This window comes from Oncorhynchus mykiss, chromosome 1, assembly GCF_013265735.2.
Source record: "Oncorhynchus mykiss isolate Arlee chromosome 1, USDA_OmykA_1.1, whole genome shotgun sequence".
NCBI lineage: Eukaryota > Metazoa > Chordata > Actinopteri > Salmoniformes > Salmonidae > Oncorhynchus > Oncorhynchus mykiss.
The window spans coordinates 61,340,478-61,354,989 of NC_048565.1; the positions used below are offsets into that span (position 1 = coordinate 61,340,478).

The 14,512-nt window shown below is 41.6% G+C and overlaps 1 protein-coding gene across 17 annotated transcripts in view; it reads left to right on the plus strand.

Annotated features, from left to right (window-relative positions):
- The first annotated feature begins 1,627 nt into the window (after window positions 1-1,627).
- lrrfip2 (leucine rich repeat (in FLII) interacting protein 2) overlaps window positions 1,628-14,512 on the plus strand; it is a 59,703-nt gene continuing 46,818 nt past the window's right edge. For 7 of the 17 annotated variants that reach the window (XM_021606780.2, XM_021606821.2, XM_021606813.2 and 4 more), the window contains exons 1-2: window positions 1,727-2,245; window positions 3,831-3,988. In XM_021606780.2, the coding sequence (XP_021462455.2) occupies window positions 3,905-3,988 (84 nt within the window). In that variant the 5' untranslated portion in view covers window positions 1,727-2,245; window positions 3,831-3,904. Of the gene's footprint in view, window positions 2,246-3,830; window positions 3,989-14,512 lie in introns of all 17 variants that reach the window. The other 10 variants (XM_021606862.2, XM_021606894.2, XM_021606884.2 and 7 more) reach the window with 5 other exon arrangements.

Below are 14,512 nucleotides of genomic sequence, written 5' to 3' on the forward strand. Positions count from 1 at the left end.
TGTACAAGGTATTTCCATATCTGGTAAAGAAATTATTATAAGCCAGCTGGCTGATGATACTACACTTTTTCTGAAAGATGCTAACCAAATTCCCATATCGATCAATGTGATACAATCCTTTCCCAAAGTGTCTGGTCTATATCTTAGCATTAATAAATGTGAACTCATGGCTGTCAAAGATTGTGTGACACCTTCATATTATGGTATTCCAGTAAAAGAAGAACTTACATATTTCGGTATAACCATTACAAAGGATCCGAAGTCTAGAGGCTTACTACATGTTTAACCCTCTTATTAAAAAAAACAGAAGAATCTAAATCAATGGCTACAGAGGGACTTATCTTTAAAAGGAAGAGTCCTAATAACCAAGGCTGAAGGTATCTCTAGACTAACATATGGCGCTCTATCTTTATATCTTGACAGTAAAATAAGCAAGGAGATAGACCAGATGCTTTTCAACTTTCTGTGGAGAAACCGTACCCATTACATTAGGAAAACTGTTGTAATGAACAATTATGAGAATGGTGGGCTGAATTTTCTGGACTTTACTACCTTAAATAATACTTTTAAGATCAATTGGATAAAACAATTCCTAAGAAGACCCACTTCTATGTGGAATTTTATTCCTCATCATGTCTTCTCTACTTTTGGTGGCCTTAACTTCATGTTGGTTTGCAAGTATAATATTGACAAAGTTCCAGTGAAACTTTCTGCTGTTCATCGGCAGGTTTTCTTGTCATGGTTCTTCATTTATAAGCATAAGTTTTCTCCACACAGATATTATATATGGAATAATCGGGATATATTGTATTAAAATACTTCTTTGTTTTTAGAATATTGGTTCCGAAATAATATCCTATTGGTTAGCCAACTGGTAAATGCAGAGGGTTGTTTACTCAGTTATAAGGAATTCTTATCACTTTACAAGGTCCCTGTAACACCTAAAGATTTTGCAATTGTTTTAGATGCCATTCCCTCAGGTGTTGCTTTATTATTCAGGAACGTGTCAAGACCTGACCCTCAGAGCCTATCTTCCTTTGACCCTGTTGACTCATCAGTAGGGAAAATTTGTTTCCCTTTTGGTCCATTCAACAACAGAGCGATACGAACCTTGTTTCAGCAGGATGTTGCCTTATCAGAATGGATTTATTGATAATATCTGTTGGAAAAAAGTTTGGATGTCGCCATTAAGATTTGCAGGCAATTAGCTTTAAAACTGCACATACAAAAACATCTGTAAAGCAAACATATTAGTTTACCTTTTGTTATTAAAATAATGTTTCTGCAAACAGTTCCCCTGTACATATTAAATTATAGTTTTTAATCCCGGTGCTCAGTTATTGTGTAGCAGCTAATTGTATAGGCTATGTGTTCTTAGAGCGACAGGTGAATAAAAGCCACAGCATCCAATGTGATAACGGCTGGGCAAATGTTTGCTTCTTTTTATGTTCTCCAAATAGCATTTAGTTTTTAAATTGTATAGAAATTCAGTAAATCAGTTTCAACTAAAGTCACGTAGCAAATGAGCAATTACATGTTTTGTTGACCAAATTCCACACTCTGACCTCCATGCAAAATTCCTCACTTCGTTATACTTCGTGGGCTTATTTTCTAGGACAGATTTTGGGCTGAGTAAAACCTCTCGCTTCGTCTCTTCCTCTCTGGTAAAGAGGACAGTGGAGGGGAGAGAGTGGAGGAAAAAGACGACTCCCTAAAACACGCCACTTCGATTCCGCTACGACCGGAAGAGACTTTTCGTAGCAGGTAGGAGACCGTTTCCTAATTGAATTATCCTAACCTCACGAAAAACTCACTTCCGGTCGTAGCTGTGTCGAAGTGGCGTGTTTATAGGGAATCTCGTAAAAAGAAACCCCCACTCCCACTGATTCACAGCTGTCAGTTGGAGGAAAAAAACACTGTCAATCTTTGGGAGGAACCATTGTACAGTATTTTAACAACCAAGACGAAGAAAGAGCAAATCCTGGAAACGTCAACGTCGTTTAGAAGCTTCTACGAGCCAGGCGAATCTCTTTGAAAAGGCGTGACGTGAAGAGCAGTGTCAGTTTGCTCTGTCACACATTAGAAATTGGGGTTGGCTAGCTAGTAGCTGGCTAACCAGCTAGCCAGCTAAATTTATACTGCTCAAAGGGATTGGCCTTCTCTTTTGCATTGGGGTCATTACACCGGAAAGAACATCTCAGGATTCAATTAAACCTCATTTTTATGTTTTGGGTCCCAAGGAAGGGTAAGAGCCCAGGGTCATAGCTTTTCATGTCGAGGGTACATGGCACGGGGTTATCTTGCTACTAAGCTAGCGCTAGCTAGGTAGCTACCTAACCAAGGCAAACACTTTCCCAATGACAATGTGTTTATGTTAGCTAGCTAGCTATCTAGCTAGCCCAGGAAAGTAGCTAACTTTCTAGCTTGGAAAACGCGTTAACTATACAATAACTAAATTAACGTTATCCCCGCCCGGGTAGTTAACTAGCTACTGTAGCTAACGTTAGGAATGATCTAGCTAACGTCTCAATCTGTAACGGTAACTAACGTTTTAATTATTGAGCTAGCTAGGTATCTTCGCTACAAGAGTTTAACCACACAGTCAGAACAATGAGTTATAAATATATATATATTTTAACGTTACCCATGCAAGGGGACATAGTTCACAATGATGGATAATTAGTAAGTTGAGCTAGCTAGCAATCCTAATGGTGTCATCGTGGAGGTTTATGGCTACCGTCTGACGTTATAACCGCCGCGTTAGTTAGCTAACGTTAGCTGATTCCTTATCTGGGCGTTTTCTTCTTGTAACTTGCCTGTGCTAACCATTAACGTTACGTGACGCTGGTAACGTTAAACTTTTGTCAGAACACACACTAGCTAAATATTTGTAAGGTAACTTTGACAGCTCTAACAATAAAATAAAATATTAATTTAATTTATAGCAAACCATATCAAGCTGTATGGGTAAAGCCTCCAAGCCCTGTGCTTAGCTGGAACTTTTACCTACGTGTAATCAGCTAACTTCAGCTATGTAATAATTTCTCCAAAACAATGTCAACTGTAGCTAGTCAATGTTTAAGAAAATAGATGGCTAGCATCTTCACTTGTCATTGTGTATTTAGGCCAAGTATCAATTGGCCTTTACAATGGTGGGGGGTACACACTAAACATGCCTCAAGGCAAGAGTTGAGCAGGCTAATGTTTGATTTAAGGATATAACTTGTGTCAGTTTGTGAACCTCATGTAAACTTGTGCTACCTTACAAGGCAACTCGGAAAGAATCTTGACTCTTTCTTTGCATTCCGCACAGAACAACTTGAGCTTTCTACAACTTCATACTTGTAATATTTTGCAGGTTTGTCAGTGTGTATGGCTTGTTTGTCAGCATCTGGCCAATGTCAGCCACAAGTGTTACACTCTTATAGGACCCAGACATCCGTGACCATGACAGGATATTTTGTAGGAATGCACTCTGGCCATGGCAGACTATTTTGTAGGAATGCACTGAGTGTGTTCCTCTGTGTGCACACAACATGCATGCGGGTGCTTTCAGGGAAGTTTGCACATCCCTCTCAATTCAGGGTTATTTGATTGAGTTTCAGCTACGTCTTGATAATATGCTATTCATTACATTGTACTATGTCCAAGGACTTAGTTCAATACTGAGATTCCCAGCGCTTCATCATGGAGTGGTCTTCAATTGATCTTAAAATTGTGATTTATTAATGTAAACAAGGCATCAGATCATCTAATTTCAGTAAAATATTAGTGTCTTCATGTAAGGTGATAGAGGTGGATCTGACAGCCCTATCATTCATGTTTTTCAGATTTTTTCCCCCCACACTGTGTTGCTCTAATTTGGCCCTGAACGTGTTGGTGGAGCTGCAGTTGCACAGAAGCCATGGGGACACCAGGTAGAAAGCGTGCCCCTATCAAGGACCGGTTTTCAGCTGAGGATGAAGCCCTTAGTAGCATTGCCCGGGAGGTAAGTTAACCATCCATTTCAGAGCCTCCCTGCTTTTAGTTAATTTCTGTGATTCTTTCTTAGTTTAAGATCTTTAACTGGTGTTATTAGCTGAGCTTCCCTCACATTGTAGGCCTATGTGTAGTGCAAAAGTGATTTAGTACTACATAAGTCACATTGGATGTTGTTTGTGGTGACACTGAAGACATGTAATTTCCCCAAATGCGGTCAAAGACAAATTTGAATTTGATGATTTATAAAAGGATGCATGGCAAGCCGTCTTGGATGTATTACTTTAAATGTAGGCTTTTCAACCCATACCCAACAACACCGACTGAGGTGAATGCAGCAAACAGCCCCCTGAAGCATATCCTGACACATGTTCACACACAGCTCTGCTTAGTCTGAGATGTGCTTGTAATGTGGATATTCAGGTTCCTTCAAGTTGTCTCAGCTCTGGCGAGTGCAGACAGCTGGTTTGCAATGGTGTAGTAGGATTGATTTGAAGAGATTTAGGGAAAATGGAGGGCAGGGGCAAGGAAGGTGGGATGGCTTGTAATGACTTGTCCCAGGATTATTCCATGTTCCTCAACTACCCGGCTGTCATTCCTGGCCTTTTCGTAGAGGCTGTGCAACTGTTCTCAGCGTACATAGTAGGCCCATGCATTTGTTGTGTAATTGTTATTGTTCATTACTATTTTGAGAACGATTGTGCTGTATTTGCATAATTATGTGGCTAGATGAAACTATGCCACAGTGTGGGAAAAGCCTAAAGAATCATCAGAGTAGATTTGAGTCCATGTGATTGGCTGACTTGCGTAACTTACAGATGAACAGAACACAGGATCTCACTGACTGGAAGTGAATGTTGTCCTAGCTCTTGTGAATTGCCTCATACTTGGGGACTTCTTGGTAGTGCCTAATACTTTGGCACAGAAAACAAGGTTACATTTTCCGTCTTTAACCATACAAGCCTGTTATATAGAATCATGAGTCATCTGACCCACCCAGCCAGGTCCTGTCCTGAATGAATCAGGGTTTCTTCGTGGAGAGAACTAGATGTGCACAGAACAGTGAGGCCAAGTGAGTGTGTGCAGTGGGTCCATAAGGCCAACCTCTCTCCAACCTGTCACACACCACCACTCCCCTCCAAACAAAGCCCCAGAAAAAAGTAATTGCATGAGGTCAGTCATCCTCTCTTAGGCTATGAGTGCTTGCCTGGTCGGCCTGTGCTGGACACGGATCACTGTCCTGCTGAGAAGGACTGTGAATTTGAGCCTGCGCTATCACCACCCCATATTGGAGGCCACTTACATTGCTGGGCTGTCAGTCACTTAAAATATCAGCAGCTTGCTTGCAAAACCATCAGCCAAGTAGGAGGATTCACCACATGTACTGTAGGCCTATTAAGTTTTCCTCGTAAGGATCATAATGTTAGAGAGATGATCAGACAGTCACTTACTGTGCCATTGATTGTAAGTGAATGTGTGGGAGTTGAGTGAGTCATAGTTCATAGTCCGTATTACACAGTTTCAGTGCTATCCTAGGTAATGATAGCTGTAAGCCATGCATAGGACTACTGAAGAGAATGGCACAGTGTCACACTGAGTAGAACAGGCCTGCACAGGGCGGGGTCGAGACCCAGGGTCTCCAGCTTAATGACGAGTTTGGAGGGTACTATGGTGTTAAATGCTGAGCTGTAGTCAATGAACAGCATTCTTACATAGGTATTCTTCTTGTCCAGATGGGATAGTGCAGTGTGATGACGATTACATCATCAGTGGACCTATTGGGGCGGTTAGAAAATTGGAGTGAATCTAGGGTATCGGGTAAGGTGGAGGTGATATGATCCTTGACTTGTCTCTCAAAGCACTTCATGATGACTGAAGTGAGTGCAACGGGGCAATAGTAATTTATTTGAGTGCAACAGGGCGATGGCTAAGGTACCTCACGTGACTAGTGGCCCCCATCTCACCTGCTAATTGGGAAACTTTTGCAAATGTTTTGTTGACTGAGTGAGGGAAATGCTGTGAATTAAGAGGACTTGATGTATACTAAACAAAAATATAAACGTGACATGTGAAGTGTTAGTCCCATGTTTCAATAGCTGAAATAAAGTATCCCAGAAATGTTTGATTTTTGGTAAAGGAGAAAGGTTATTTCTCTAAAATGTTGTGCACACTATTAGTGAGCATTTCTCATTTGCCAAGATAATCCATCCACCTGAAAGGTGTGGCATATCAAGAAGCTGTTTTAACCAGCATGATAATTTATTTTACCTTTCATAGGCAAGTCAGTTAAGAACAAATTCTTATTTTCAGTGACGGCCTAGTGGGTTAACTGTTTTTTCAGGGGCAGAACAACAGCTTGGGGGTTTGAACTTGCAACCTTCCGGTTACTAGTCCAACGCTCTAACCACTAGGCTACCCTGCCGCCCTGGCACCATGTGCAGAGGACAATAAAAGGCCACTCTCTGGCAACAGCTCTGGTGGAAATTCCTGCAGCCCTCAACCTGAGACATCTGTGGCATTGTGTTGTGACAAAACTGCACATTTTGGTTACCTTGTCCCCAGCACAAGGTGTACCCTGTGTAATCAAATTGAATTTATCACATGTGCGCCGAATACAACAGGTGTAGACTTTACAGTGAAATGCTTACTTACAAGCCCTTAACCAACAATGCATTTTTAAGAATAATAAGTGTTAAGTAAAAAAAATAGATGAGTAAAAATTACAAATAAAAGTAACAAATAATTAGAGAGCAGCAGTAAAATAACAATAGCGAGGCTATATACAGGGGGTACCGGTACAGAGTCGATGTGTGAGGTCACCGGTTATTCGAGGTAACATGTACATGTAGGTAGAGTTAAAGTGACTATGCATAGATAATAAACAAGAGTAGCAGCAGTGTAAAAGGAGGGGGGGGACCAGAGTCTGACAATTTTTGGTGCCTTCCTCTGACAACGCCTGGTATAGAGGTCCTGAATGGCAGGAAGCTTGGCCCCAGTGATGTACTAGGCCGCAGGCACAACCCTCTGTAGTGCCTTGCGGTCGGAGGCCGAGCAGTGATGCTCTCGATGGTGCAGCTGTAGGAACTTTTTGAGGATCTGAGGACCCATGCCAAATCTTTTCAGTCTCCTGAGGGGGAATAGGCTTTGTCGTGCCCTCTTCACGACTCTTGGTGTGCCTGGACCATGTTAGTTTGTTAGTGATGTGGGTTCCAAGGAATTTGAATCTCTCAACCTGCTCCACTGCAGCCCCGTCAATGAGAATGGGGGCGTGCCCGGTCCTCCTTTTCCTGTAGTCCACAATCATCTGCTTTGTCTTGATCACTTTTGAGGGAGAGGAGGTTGTCCTGGCACCACACGGCCAGGTCTCTGACCACCTCCCTATAGGCTGTCTCATCCTTGTCGGTGATCACTGTATCATCGGCAAACTTATTGATGGTGTTGGAGTCATGCCTGGCCATGCAATCATGAGTGAACAGGGATTACAGGAGGGGGCTGAGCACACACCCCTGAGGGGCCCCCGTGTTGAGGATCAGCACGGTGAATGTGTTACCTACCCTTACCACCTGGGGGCACCCCGTCAGGAAGTCCAGGATCCAGTTGCAGAGGGAGGTGTTTAGTCTCAGGGTCCTTAGCTTAGTGATGAGCTTTGAGGGTACTAGGGTGTGTGTCCCTCATTCAGGGACAGGTTGAAAATGTCAGTGAAGACACTTGCCACTTGGTCAGCGCATGCTCGGAGTATACGTCCTGGTAATCCGTCTGGCCTTGTGAATGTTGACCTGTTTTAATGATCTTTCTCGCATCGGCTATGGAGAGCGTGATCACATATTCGTCAGGAACAGTTGATGCTCTCATGCAAGTTTCAGTGATGCTTGCCTCGAAGTGAGCATAGAAGTAATTTAGCTCGTCTGGTAGGCTCGTGTCTAGGCTTCCCTTTGTAGTCAGTAATAGTTTGCAAGCCCTGCCACATCCGAGAAGCGTCGGAACCAGTGTAGTACGATTCAATCTTAGCCCTGTATTGACGCTTTGCCTATTTGATGGTTCGTCGGAGGTATAGCTTGATTTCTTATAAGCTTCCAGCTCCTTGAAAGCAGCAGCTCTACCCTTTTAGCTCAGTGCGGATGTTGCCTGTAATCCATGGCTTTTGGTTGGAGTATGTACGTACTGTAACTGGGGACGACATCATCAATGCACTTATTGAAGCCAGTGACTGATGTGGTGTATTCCTTAATGCCATTGGAAGAATCACGGAACATATTCCAGTCTGTGCTAGCAAAACGATCCTGCAGCTTTGTATCTGCTTCATCTGACCACTTATTTTATTGACACTGGTGCTCTCTGCTTTAGTTTTTGCTTGTAAGCCGGAATCAGGAGGATAGAATTATGGTCAGATTTGCCAAATGGAGGGAGCGCTTGGAATGTGTCTGTGTGGAGTAAAGGTGGTCTAGTTTTTTTTTTTTTTTTTTTCTCCTCTGGTTGCACGTTTAACATCCTGGTAAAACTGATTTTAAGTTTCCCTGCATTAAAGTCCACGGCCACTAGGAGCACTGCCTCTGGATTAGCGCTATCCTGTTTGCTTATGGCTGTATACAGCTCATTGAGTGTGGTCTTAGTGCCAGCATCGGTTTGTGATGGTAAATAGACAGCTACGAAGAGTATAGATGGAAACTCTCTTGGTAATTAGTGTGGTATACAACTTATTATGAGATACTCTACTTCAGGCGAGCAAAACCTCAAGACTTCCTTAGCTTTCGTGCACCAGCTGTTGTTTGCAAATATACATAGACTGTCACCCCTTGTCTTACCAGAGGTGGCTGTTCTATCCTGCCGAAAAGCGTAAAACCCTCTAACTGTATGTTATTCATGTCGTCTTTCAGCCACGACTCGGTGAAAAATAAGATATTACAGTTTTTAATGTCCCGTTGGTAGGATATACATGCTCGTAGTTTGTCTATTTTATTATCCAATCATTGTACGTTAACTAATAGGACCGACGGTAAACGCAGATTTCCCACTCGCTGTCGGATCCTTACAAGGCACCCAGACCTCCGTCCCCGATATCTCAGTCTCTTTCTCCTGCGAATGACGGTCATGAGGGCCTTGTCTGGAGTAAATCCTTTGCGTCCGATTCATTAAAGAAAAAAATCTTCCAGTACTGGGCGAGTAATCTCTTTCCTTATATCTAGAAGCTCTTTTAGGTCATAAGAGTATTACTTGTACATTCAGAGACATTATGTACAAAATAAGATACAAATAACTCGGAAAAAACACACAATAGCACTATTGGTTAAGGGACCGTAAAACGGCAGCCTTCTCCTCTGGTGCCATTAATGCTGTTTATTCAGCTTCTTGAAATGCTTCTCCTGTCCGGTGGATGGATTATCTTGGCAAAGGAGAAATGCTCACTAACAGGGATGTAAAACAAATAGGTGCACATAATTTGAGAGGGAACCATTTTTTTTGCTTATGGAATATTTCTGGGATATTTTATTTGAGCTCAAAACATCGGACCAACACGTTACATGTTGTGTTTATATTTTTGTTCAGTGTTGATTAAATAACGGATTTTAAAAAAACAGTTTCACATGCGCATGGTCCTTGCGATCTGGGGTTTTTGAGAGGTCCCTAACCCATTGAAGTTGTACATTTAAAATGGTTATGGGTAGGGTTTACGGATGTCCCAAGTAGAGGTCGACCGATTAATTGGAATGGCCGATTTAATTAGGGCCGATTTTAAATTTCCATAACAATCGGTATTTTTGGATGCCGATTAAAAAAAATAAAACAATATAAAAAATATATATATATATATATATATTTACACCTTTATTTAACTAGGCAAGTCAGTTAAGAACACATACTTATTTTCAATGACGGCCTAGGAACGGTGGGTTAACTGCCTTGTTCAGGGGCAGAACGACAGATTGTTACCTTGTCAGCTCAGGGATTCAACCCTGCAACCTTATGGTTAACTAGTCCAATGCTCTAACCACCTGCCTCACGAGGAACCTGCCTGTTAGGTAAGTGCAGTAAGAAGCCAAGGTAAGTTGCTACAAATCGTATAGAGAGAAAGAGTCCTATAATTCCAATAATAACTACAACCTAAAACTTACCTGGGAATATTGAAGACTCATATTAAAAGGAACCACCAGCTTTCATATGTTCTCATGTTCTGAGCAAGGAACTTAAACGTTAGCTTTCTTACATTGCACATATTGCACTTTTACTTTCTTCTCCAACACTTTGTTTTTGCATTATTTAAACCAAATTGAACATGTTTCATTATTTATTTGAGGCTAAATTGATTTTATTGATGTATTTTATTAAGTTAAAATAAGTGTTCATTCAGTATTGTTGTAATTGTCATTATTACAAATAAATAAATAAAAATCGGCCAAATAATCGGTATTCGCGTTTTTGGTCCTCCAATAATCGGTTGACCTTTAGTCCCAAGGATCCCTAGAATGTACAAGTAATGTGAATGTCAATGCATAATGCAGTTGGAAAGGTCAATTTAAAAAATAAAAAAATAAAAATGCAATATGGTAATGCATACTTTTTTGCATTCATTTTGGAGGATTTGTTTTTCTTCTGTAGGCTATTACAATTAAAAATAACATATAAGTCCTTAAATAAAAAATTAAGTGCTTGAAAGTCCTTGAATTTTACTTGCCAATGTCTTTATGAACCCTGAATAGGATACTTTTTCAGCCCCAATGGAAAATCAAGGCCTCTGCTATTAAAATTACCCATGCATCTTTCGCTTTGCTGTCTTACCCCGGAGAGTATTTGTTTTTCATTCAGGCCAGTAGCTTTTATTGGAACTGGCCCGGTGTGCCACTGGAAAATGTACCTGAATGTCGAACCCTGTATGTAGTTCATGATAATGGTAGGCAGGCCTATTTTTGCAACTATCTGCAAATACGTATTTCAAATTTAACATCCTCTTTTTTTTTAGATTAGAAAGGTAGAACAAGTTTTCTGTTGTGCAAAACACCTGATTGAAACTTGTTGGCTGTCAAACAATTTATCTACCTATGCTTGGGCTATTTTATGATTGGGTGTTATCACACGTAGCAGCATATAATTTAGCAAAGTGTTGAAGGGGTCCGCCTAACATTCCGTATGGTCTGATAAGGGGAGGGTTTTGAACGATTAGCCTAATGTTTGTTTCCATGGCAACTATAAACACTATAGTACTGAAGATAAACAACGTCAACTTTGACATAACATCCAGGGTGTGCCAACTTCATGGAGCCCTAGATGATGTAGTCTAGTGTGAGCAGAGGATCTGATCTACCCCTTGACGCTTAGGGTTTTGGAGGTGTGTATGATTGTGCATTTGTGCGGCTGCTGCTCAGATTACTCCTCTCCAGTCCCATAATGTGGGTGCAGGGGGAGGGAATGCTGGGGCCAGGCCGGATGGGCATGGCTATAGATAGGACAGAGCGACACAGAGCTCAGGTCATACTGTCAGACAGCTCGACAGGTGCAGCGCAGAGGAGCCAGCCATCTCCTCTCCTTCTTTTCTCAGACACACACACAGTGTTTCCCACTCGAGCCGGCTGTCGGCTAAACAGCCGATTAGACTCCTTTTAAGCCCGATACTTTTTCCACCTAAATTAACTAGGCTACTTTTCAATTTGCTAGTCAGAAAGTCAGCCAAGCCCCTTCCCACGAGAATGAACGATATGCATTTTCTAGCGATCTAGCGACTCTATTTCAGAGTTACCAAGTTTGTTTTGAACGCGGCATCAAACGGCAACAGAAGGCAGGCTTCATCAGCACGTCTCACACCACTGCAGTGAGCTGGAGGCAGTTACGTACCCAATGCATATGGGCCTGATAAATTTGTCAAATGCCTGGTAAATTTAAAATGTTGCCGGTAAAATATCCTACGTCACATTTTCCTAACACAAACCCTGGTGTATCTGTGTGTTTGGGTCTTGACTTGTCTAAAGTCAGTACAGCCAATCTGCCAACTTCTGTCTGTGGCGTCCACACAGTTTGGGTTACACATTAATATGACCCCACTGTGGAAAGGTGAGACTCTCACGAACACGTACATGTCAGTTGTTGCTGTAGCCCACAGGCCTCACGACTCGTCTGAAGATCCCGGTACCAGTTGAAAAAATTAATGGACCTGTGCCAAAAATAAGGGTTTAAATACAGTGCATTCGGAAAGTATTCAGACCCCTTTTTTCACATTTTGTTACATTACAGCCTTATTCTAAAATTGATTCCATAGTTTTTTATCAATCTACACACACTACCCCATAATGACAAAGCAAAAACATGTTTTTAGAATTTTTTGCAAATGTATTAAAAATACTACAAGCTTGGCACACCTGTATTTGGGATGTTTCTCCCATTCCTCTCAGCAGGTCCTCTTAATCTTTGTCAGGTTGGATGGGGAGCGTCGTTGCACAGCTATTTTCAGGTCTCTGTAGAAATGTTCGATTGGGTTCAACTCCAGGCTCTGGCTGGGCATCTCAACGATATTCAGAGACTTGTCCCGAAGTGCTATGGAGCAGCTTTTCATCAAGAATCTCTCTACTTTGCTCCATTCGTCTTTGCCTCGATCCTGACTAGTCTCCCAGTCCCTGTTGCTGAAAAACATCCCCACAACATGATCCTGCCACCACCGTGCTTTACCAAAGGGATGGTGCCAGGTTTCTTCCAGATGTGACGCTTGGCATTCAGGCCAAAGAGTTTCATCTTGGTTTCATCAGACCAGAGAATCTAGGAATGACTTTCGTCTGGCCACTCTACCATAAAGGCCTGATTGGTGGAGTTTTGCAGAGATGGTTGTCCTTCTGGAAGGGTCTCCCATCTCCACAGAGTAACTCTGGAGCTCATCGGGTTCTTGGTCACCTCCCTGACCAAGGCTCTTCTCCCCTGATTGCTCAGTTTGGCTGAGCGGCCAGCTCTAGGAAGAGTCTTGGTGGTTCCAAACTTCTTCCATGATGGAGGCCACTGTGTTCTCGGATCTTTAATGCTGTATAATTTTGTTTGGTACCCTTCTCTAGATCTCCAGACATGCACTGTCAACTGTGGGACCATTATATAGACAGGTGTGTGTGCCTTTTCAAATCATGTCCAATTTACCACAGGTGAACTCCAAATTCACAAACACTTCACATTTCCATATCATAAAACTCATGTAATTTACAGTGTCAATGTTTATGGTCACTGTTTCATGTACAGTATGGATGTAGCGTTTCACGGTATGCATCGGGCCCAGGTTCAAATGTTTAAGATTTGAGTGCATCGGTTAGTGGGTCCGCAAACCGATCAAATGACTTTTTCTACCTTCCCAAAAATGCCTAATATTTTGTGACAACTGCGTCCTCTCCTTCAGTGTCGAACTAAGCATGTAATTATGTTGACAGTCATAGATCTACAAGTCATTTTGCATACCAAATAACCCCAGGCAATATCCGTAGCCAGCTTCAAAAGTTTGTAAAATGGCTTGCACAGTATTAGGCTTTATTAGTTGAGTGACAACCAATTTTGTCGGTTAGGTTATTTAATATAAAATGTGCTGTTAAATGGCCTGCATACTCACCAGACATGTAACCCATTGATGTTTGGGATGTTTGATGTTCTGGATCACCGTGTACAACAGTGTGTTCCAGTTCCCGCCAAAATCCAGCAACTTCGCACAGCCATTGAAGAGGAGTGGGACAACATTCCACAAGCCATAATCAACAGCCTGATCAACTCTTATTTTTTTTACCCCCTTTTTTCTCCCCAATTTCATGGTATCCAATTGGTAGTTAGTCTTGTCTCATCGCTGCAACTCCCATACGGACTCAGGAGAGGCGAAGGTCGAGAGCCGTGCACACAATCCAACCAAGCCACACTGCTTCTTGACACAATGCCCACTTAACCCGGAAGCCACAGTACTGTTCAAAAGTTTGGGGTCACTTAGAAATGTCCTTGTTTTTGAAAGAAAAGCACATTTGTCTATTGTTACTGAATATATCTGGAGAATTTTCAGATTTTGTTAACAAATGCGGTGAAAAGTACAGTAAATGTAAAATGCACCAGTCTGGATTCAACACTGTCTGGATTGTCTTGTCAGGTGAACTGTTGTGTACTCAACTTTGGTATAAAAAAAATAATAAAAAAATCCCATCTCCAAACTGTTCCCTTTCAATTGCTACAATGCTTATTAAGAATATGCTTTTTGTATTTCTGCTGTAAAAAACTATTCAATTTAGGCCTATATAGGACAATTCCAATGAGTGAATAGGGTTATTAATAAGACATATGTGGGTCAGTTGCTAAACAAATATTTTTTGGGGGAATAAATTACATACTGCTATTCACAAAGTGTTGCAAACACTTGTTAATTATTTCAGTAAATTAACTGATGTCGTGCTAGCTCTTTTATTAACACGTATGGACCAAGAACTTAATTGGAATCAAGGCATTAGAATGTACCAGAGGCCACCAAAATAGAATTTGTTCCTCAAAAATGTCTTAACCCGAGGGGAGCCTGTCTGGCTACTTTTCCTATTTAGCTGGCAAC